The following is a 9,034-nucleotide window of genomic DNA, read 5'->3' on the forward strand; positions in this document are numbered from 1 at the left end:
CACCACCATCACCCAGGACCTCAAGTGGGAGCTGACCATCAGCTCCCTCATCAAGAAGGCCCAGCAGAGGATGTACTTCCTGCGGCAGCTGAGGAAACTTAAGGTGCCGACCGAGATGCTGGTGCAGTTTTACTCAGCCATCATAGAGTCCATCCTGACCTCCTCCATCACAGTGTGGTTCCCCGGCGCCACAGTCCAGGATAAGAATAGACTGCAACGCATCGTACGTGCTGCGGAGAAGGTGATTGGCTGCAAGCTCCCATCCCTCCAGGACTTGTTCTCCTCCAGGACCAGGAGGCGTGTGGGTCGGATCACAGCTGACTCTTCTCACCCTGGACACACACTATTCTCCCCTTTCCCCTCAGGCAGGAGACTACGCTCCATCCAGACCCACACCTCCCGCCACCTGAACAGTTTTTTCCCCTCGACCATCAGGCAAATGAACAATAACTCCTAACAGCAGCTCCTTGAATTCCTTGAATCCCTTGTAAGTCTATCTGATAGCTCAGTCACAGCTCTTTTTATACCAAATATGTGTTATATGTGTTTTATGTCGCACGTTTGCACCAAGAAAAATTCCTAGTTTGTGAACCCGTTCTCAAACAATGGCAATAAAACTATTCTGATTCTGATTCTGATTCTGATTCTGAAATGTGTGTATATGTGTGTGTATATATACACATGTATATGTGTATAAATGTGTGTGTGTATATACACATGTATATGTGTATATATGTACTGTATGTATATGTGTATATATGTGTATATATATGTGTATATATATTTATGTATATATATAGGTATATATATGTATAATTTTATTTTTTTGTTGAAAGGACTAGTTGGTACAATCCCTGGGGACTCTGCATGGCAGGGGCGTCCTCCTCCCTGAGCCAGGCTTGCACCTGACCGCATACCTAAGTGAGGCTAGGTGACACTGCTGGGAGGCTTTTCCACCATTGGGACACATCTTCAGTTGTGTGCCCCAGCGTCACGGGGTGTTTCGGCCCGGCTTACCACAAGACACCCTCTGCTGAGGAAGGGCCCACCCCAGGGTGATCAACTCCCTGGGTGTGTGTGTCCCATTAGGTGTTAGCCTTAGCAGCCCAGCTGGTGTCACTCCTCCTCAACCACAACCAATGGCTCGTCCTCTCTGCTGTGTTGGCCAGCTCTTTAATGGCCTGTCTGTGAGCCTGCCCCCTGATTCCAACCTCCCTAAGGAGCTTTGCTGTTGTGCTAGCTACAAAGCCCCTACAGCCCACCTCCACTGGGCGCACCCTTACCCTCCAGCCTCTGTCCTGTGCCTCAGCTGCAAGGTTGGAGTACCGCAGCTTCTTGCGTTCATACGCTTCTTCGATGGCATCCTCCCACGGAACTGTCAGTTCAATGATATAGACAATATGGCAGGTTTCAGACCATAGGACGAGGTCTGGACGCAGGGTGGTCGTTGCGATCGCCGGGGGGAAAATTAGCCTCTGATCTAAGTCGACTTGCATCTGCCAGTCCCTGGCTGCATTCAATGGGCTTAGATCAGGATTTGAAGGTCTTGTCTTCAGCTTTTCCCCCTCCCGAACAAACGCTGGTAGGTGTCGGCACACATCCTGGTTGTTGATGGGTTGGGCTTTGATGGATATCCTCCTGCACTCAAGTTTGTCAGCTAGACATCTGAGGACCTGGTTATGTCTCCACGTATATCTGCCTTGAGTGAGGCTGGTTCTACAGCCAACCATTATGTGCTTGAGTGTTGCTGGGGTTGTACACAGGGGACAGGATGGGTCCTTTCCATATTTTTATATATATACACATATATATATATATATATGTGTATGAATATATGTATGTGTGTATATATATATATATATATATATGTATGTGTATATATACATATATATATGTATATATGTATATATACATATATGTATATACTGTATATGTATTTTTGTATATATATGTATATATGCGTGTATATATGTATATATGTGTGTGTGTGTATATACACATGTATATGTGTATATATGTATGTATATGTGTATATATGTATATATATATATATATATACATATATATATATATATATATATATATATATATATATATATATATATATATATATATATATATATATATATATATATATATATATTAGGGCTGCAACTCACAACTAGTTTGATCATCTATTAATCTGTCGATTATTACTTCGATTAGTCGATTAATAATCGGATAAAAGAGACAAACAACATTTCTATCATTTCCAGTATTTTATTGGGAAAAAAACAGCATACTGGCACCATACTTATTTTGATTATTGTTTCTCAGCTGTTTGTAAATGTTGCAGTTTATAAATAAAGGTTTATAAAAAATTAAAAATTAAAAAATAGCCTCTGCGCATGCGCATATCATAGATCCAACGAATCGATGACTAAATTAATCGGCAACTATTTTTATAATCGATTTTAATAGATTTAATCGATTAGTTGTTGCAGCCCTAATATATATATATACAAACGTTTGTGTGTGTATATATATATATATATATATATATATATATATATATATATATATATATATATATATATATATATATATATATATATATATATATATATATATATATATATATATATATATACATATATTGAATTTAAAAGAAGATCATGTTTGTTTATATTGTTTATAAACATGTTTAATAATATTTTTTGATTTTATGTGTTTCGATAGATATTTATTCTCAGCCATGGTCCAGCGTGCCCTTCTTGCGCCAATGGTGTGGATCTTAGTCACTTTGTTGGACGGAAAAATATTCATCTGTGCCTTCAGTGTGAGTGTCGATCCGGCACTCTTTTCAGGTAATGTAAACTTCTATAATGTCCATAGTCTACACACGGGGAATTTACAATAATGTTCTTTTACATGTGGTATCGTAATGATCACATAACCACAAGAACCAATGCGGTAAGACTTGTGGAAAGTTCTGTTGACCTTTTTTAGTTAGCTACAGTATTAGCATGCAGCATTCTCTTCTTCTACCGCCATTAAATGACCTCAAATGACCAACGTCGCCCCCTAGAGTTTTGGAAGCGTCAGCTTTCACATACATCACAACCTGGGTGTAAAAAGTATACACACTACATTCCCATGCTCTAAGTTGGTCTGATTTCTCAATTAGCTCATTTTTTGTATTTCTACACCTACATGTGAAGTCCCAGTATCTATGCACTCTCTGTAATGCGACATTGGTCATTCCTTTTTAGCGCAGATAAATGGGTTGCTTTTCTTGATTGCCGTCACACCAAAACAATATATTTTTACCACTAAAGCCTTGTTCTTATTGTGCTTGATGTCTGCTGTAAAATTGGCACAGATGACAAATACGTTTGTATTACATCTCTAATGGTTATGCTGATGTTAAATAGCAGACTGCATCAAGAAATGATTTTAGATTGTGCTACGATCATGACACTACTATGATAATAATATTATTACCAAGAAGTTCTCGGAGTTGCTGGATTGGAGAACACAGGTCCAAAACAAAGACTAGTGGAAGAGACTCAGAGAGTTGTTTTGAAGGACTTTTTGGACAGAAAGAAAACTTTGGAATGTCTCAAAGTTAATTCAATACGCTCTGTAGATTTGATGAAAGTGGGTTTTAAGTTAAAAGGAAAAGACTGTTCGTGCCCGCTTCAGATGGAGGTTGATAACTTCAAACTTGCTATTTGTTGTGTACAAGCTTGCCAGTTGTCTGGAATACAGAGTTGCTGCTAACCAGTTTGGAGTGCGTTATAATTACAGTGTGATAAGGTTTGCGTACGCTTTCTTCTTTGCCTTGTAATATTCCTGTTTCATTATCTTCCGGCTCACTCGTCGGGAGTCCAAATGAAGCCGGTAGTGCACATTTCCTTCGCTACCTTTTTAAATAAATCTCGGTTTCTTTTTTTCTCCAATCGATGCACTTCAAAATGTTACGTTCTTTTGATTTGTTAAGCAAATATCTTATCTTTATTCCAATTGTTGCCTTTGTTTTTATTGAACGGGATCTGCTTACGGGTTATATCTCGTACATTGAGACCATTGGCGTTGTTAGGCCTATTTTAGGGGGGCTAAAGCCCCCCTAAAATGTTCTTAAGCCCCCCTAAATAATTTGGTGTTGGGAAAAAATAAAAAAAAATAAAAAATGTCTTTTTACAAATACATGCCGACATATTCATTATAAAGTGGCCCGAATATGAGTTTAAATAAATAATCATATAACCTGTCATTATTCACTCAGTTTCCCCTCACTTCATAGTGTAAGGTAGAGAGCCCCTTTAGTGCGTCGGTATCCAATCCATTCCACTTGTTCATATAGAAAATGCCCACATCACTCAAAATCCAGTCCGCATTTTCTCTGCGACCTTGCTTGCAGTCCTGCAGGTGTACGAAGCACATTAGCACACAGCACTGCAGAACAAGAACCTTGTGTCTGTAATTGTAAATAATTTAGTTTTTAAGTTTTGAGTTTCTTGTACAATCTATATAAAGTAATATACATTAGCCTATTGTTAAAATAATGAAAACAACATTATTAAATATATTTGTTTTATTGTATTGTTACATTAATAGCTGTTGTATTATTATAGGATGGCTTGTTAAACATTTCATAGGATTTTCAGAGGGTGGAAAAACCAAGACATTTAATATAAAATGTAAAATGAATAAATACATAAAAAGAAAAGGAAAAAGAATGGTTAAAAGCCATCGCCCCGGGGAGCATTTAATTTCGTCCCGTGCATTTTTTTACCGTCCCCGGGACGACGGGACTACATTAATCTCAAGGCCTGGAAGTTACATTTTATTGTTTGCATTATTTGTTTCAGCATTGCACTTTGAAGATGGTCCCTCAGCTCTTTGACAGCTTTGACTCTTTTTCAGATCAGCAGACTAAGTCTTTCTTATTTACAGTATATATAAATGTTTCTCATTTCTATTCAGACTTCCATATATATTTAATTTTCTTAACAGCTTGCCATAATATATATATAAATATATCATATACAAGCCAAATTATCCCGATCCAGATATTACTTTAATTCAAGTAATTAAGTAATATTTCCAGGGCTTGAATTTACAACCATTTTAGTCGCATATGTGCCCAAAATGTAATATGTGCAACTTCAAAATATTTGGGAACAAACAATTATTGTATTGTGAGTGAAAGTTTTGGCATTAGCCTCTATGTTGTGAATTAAAGGCCTACTGAAACCTCAAACTACTACCGACCACGCAGTCTGATAGTTTATATGTCAATGATGAAATCTTAACATTGCAACACATGCCAATACGGCCGGGTTAACTTATAAAGTGCAATTTTAAATTTCCCGGGAAACTTCTGGCTGAAAACGTTTCGGTATGATGACGTTTGCGCGTGACGTCACGGGTTGAAGCAGACATTTTGGAATAGAACGGTGGCCAGCTTAAGTCGTCTGTTTTCACCACATAATTCCACAGTATTCTGGACATCTGTATTGGTGAATCTTTTGCAATTTGTTCAATTAACAATGGAGACTGCAAAGAAGAAAGCTGTAGGTGGGATCTGTGTATTAGCGGCTGGCTACAGCAACACAACCAGGAGGACTTTGAGTTGGATAGCAGACGCGCTACCGTGAGTACAGCTTTGGCTTCCAAACATTTGATCGCTTGCCCGTACGTGCGTGCATGTCACGTACGTAACTTTGGGGAAATATATGTTTCTTACCGACTCTGATGGCGGCCGGGGTGTCGTCGAAAGCTACAGTGCCGTCCGCCGCCGCGCCGCTGTCCTCACCTGTCTGGGTTGACTTCCTCCGTCTCCGGGCCGCCGACCACACAGATCATCGTGGTGAAGTCCTTCGTCGCGCCGTTGATCGCTGGAACGCAGGTGAGCACGCGTGTTGATGAGCAGATGAGGGCTGGCGTAGGTGGAGAGCTAATGTTTTTAGCATAGCTCTGTCGAGGTTCCGTAGCTAAGTTAGCTTCAATGGCATCGTTAGCAACAGCATTGCTAGGCTTCGCCAGGCGGCACAGCATTGACCGTGTGGTTACAGGTCCAGGGTTTTGTAGTATTGTTGATCTTCTGTCTATCCTTCCAGTCAGGGGCTTATTTCTTCTGTTTCTATATGCAGTTAAGCACGATGCTATCATGTTAGCTCCGTAGCTAAAGTGCTTCGCCGATGTATTGTCGTGGAGTAAAAAGTCACTGTGAATGTCCATTTCACGTTCTCGACTCTCATTTTCAAGAGGATATAGTATCCGAGGTGGTTTAAAATACAAATCCGTGATCCACAATAGAAAAAGGAGAGAGTGTGGAATCCAATGAGCCCTTGTACCTAAGTTACGGTCAGAGCGAAAAAAGATACGTCCTGCACTGCACTCTAATCCTTCACTCTCACTTTCCTCATCCACGAATCTTTCATCCTGGCTCAAATTAATGGGGTAATCGTTGCTTTCTCGGTCCGAATCGCTCTCGCTGCTGGTGTAAACAATGTGCAAATGTGAGGAGCCCTTCAACCTGTGACGTCACGCTACTTCCGGTACAGGCAAGGCTTTTTTTATCAGCGACCAAAAGTTGCGAACTTTATCGTCGATGTTCTCTACTAAATCCTTTCAGCAAAAATATGGCAATATCGCGAAATGATCAAGTATGACACATAGAATGGATCTGCTATCCCCGTTTAAATAAGAAAATTTCATTTCAGTAGGCCTTTAATAACATAGAGGCTAATGCCATGACTTTCATTGTGTTTCAGTGTATCTTGAAGGATCATGCAAGTAATTGTTTCTTGTTGATGCTGTAAACAAAATGTCACTGTGCAAACCCATGTTTGTTGTTGTACTGAACACAGATTGAAAATAAACCGACTGAAATAATAATAATAACAATTAATAATTTCTAAGTCTTTGTTAGCCGTTTGTGAAGTTTTGTGCTTGTGCGCTACGTTCGCTCGCATCCTGCATCTCCTGGGGGCTAAGCCCCCCTTGTCCTTAAGAGATAGTGACGCCCCTGGTTGAGACTGGTGCATGCGTGATACCAAGGGTGCCCTGCGGCGGCACACACTCCCTCGAGAGATCCGGTTTTCAATCGCACAATCCAGGTGTGTTAGTCCGACTTTTGAAAACCCTAAAACGATCAGATTAAGGTGTTTCCACGGGTTGTAGGATGCTTATTTAGTGCATGGAACTATTTGGAGAATCTGAATATTTTAGTGCACGTCAACATTAAAAGGTTTTTCACTCAGGTTTTCCCAACATCACCGGACTGGATGCCATCAAAATATTGGCCAAAGTTCCATGCAAAGAGGACGTCCTTTTCAGAAATAGCTCCTTCCGCAAAGCAGTTTCTCGTTATGTTCGCTGCTATTCGCAGGTAATTGACACAGCTACGATGCACACACAAAACTTTTATCACCCTTATGAGAAATTGTGAGCGAATAATGCAAAATTCATTATTCACACACAATATGTACATATGTATATATATTTAGTATTTATATGTATATATATATATTTATATACATATGTGTCTATATATGTGTATAAGTGTATATATGTATGTATATATATATGTATATATGTATATGCATGTATATATATCTATATGTGTGTGTGTGTATATATATATGTCGTGTATGATATACGTTATACATATGCTACATGTTGTATATAGATATATATATATACACACATGTTTATTATCATAAAAACATTGAAAATTGCGTATCATGTGTATTATAATATGGGAAGCAGTGAAATATGCATTATAAAAAGTTCATTTTGATAGTAAATGTGTATGCGTGGTTCCAGAATGTTTAAAGTGTTACCAACAGTGCATTATGTGTGAAGGCGGTTGGCTGGTCCGTCCTCCTGTTCCTGATTGTATTGGGAGCACTCGGACGCCTCATCAAGCCTTGTTTGGACGACCACGCCACCTTCCTGCAGACGCGATACTGGAGCAACTACCTTGACGTTGAGCAGAAGCTCTTCGATGAAACCTGTGTCCTCCATGCTCGGGACTTTGCCCAAAAATGTGTCGTACAGTTTTTCAAGGACATGAGGGAGGACTCGAACATCTGTCCCCCGCATCCACAAGTCATCCCTCACTTGACCGAGGAATGGGACGAGAATGAGGAGGAGAGACTTCATGGAATAACAAAGCAGGAGCAGGTGGACCAACTGCTGAAAAAATGGTACTTCAGTAAACCAGAACTGGACATCACCAAAACCTACAGACCCAGGATGACTGTTTTCTGGAAGGAAGGGAAGGAAAGGTTCTTATCTTCTGATGTGTAGACATCATGAAGACAAACACAATATTGTGTACATATTTATTACAAAATATGTAATACATGGCTAAATTATACCGATGCTCTTTAACAGAACAGAAAATAGCCATTGTTTATTTCCCTTTGTCCAGAGACATAAGTATAAAATAATGAATTTAAAAATGTGTGCGTTTTATTTTGAATCCTGAGTTAAACAGAACAGGAAGTCAGTGTGTGCAGTTCAATGCTGTGTAAGTAGGCAGTAATTATTGTGCTGCCTAGTAATAATGGTGAAGTTAACAATATTACAACACATACATTTTTCATTGAAATGACCTCATTAGAAAAGATTGGCTCTACAGTGTTTGTGTCTCTGTCAATGTAAAAAGTAATGATTTGAATACATTTGTGTACAGTCTCACAATATTTGCATACTGTATGTGTTGGAGGCCAATCCACACGATGCAAACATGCAAAGGGTCATTTGGAATGGATTATTTTGGTGACCATGTCACCATAGCAACCAAATGACATAAGCATATAAGTTCAGTATGGCGAGTTAAATGGGACCAAACTTTAATAAATGTTTGAATATGCATACGTCCCGGAAATGTGAAATCAAACCATGGCGCAGCAATGTATTAAACAATCTTAGGCATACTTCCTCCAAAGAAGCCGTTTGGAATCTGCCCAATTTGTAACTTTTTTCCAACTTCTGACGTCAGCGGATATCTCATAATGTGGTAGAAATTTACCCGAAG

At 39.2% G+C, this 9,034-nt stretch overlaps 1 protein-coding gene across 1 annotated transcript in view; it reads left to right on the top strand.

The window, feature by feature from the left end:
- Nucleotides 1–8,368, top strand: part of calhm3 (calcium homeostasis modulator 3) — a 15,832-nt gene extending 7,464 nt beyond the window's left edge. Inside the window, exons 2-4 of the mRNA XM_062058956.1 lie at nt 2,719–2,846; nt 7,251–7,378; nt 7,855–8,368. Of these exons, the coding sequence (XP_061914940.1) occupies nt 2,719–2,846; nt 7,251–7,378; nt 7,855–8,301 (703 nt within the window). The 3' untranslated portion in view covers nt 8,302–8,368. The remainder of the gene's footprint in view (nt 1–2,718; nt 2,847–7,250; nt 7,379–7,854) is intronic.
- Nucleotides 8,369–9,034: the final 666 nt, after the last annotated feature.

Source organism: Entelurus aequoreus, linkage group LG09 (assembly GCF_033978785.1).
Source record: "Entelurus aequoreus isolate RoL-2023_Sb linkage group LG09, RoL_Eaeq_v1.1, whole genome shotgun sequence".
Taxonomy (NCBI): domain Eukaryota; kingdom Metazoa; phylum Chordata; class Actinopteri; order Syngnathiformes; family Syngnathidae; genus Entelurus; species Entelurus aequoreus.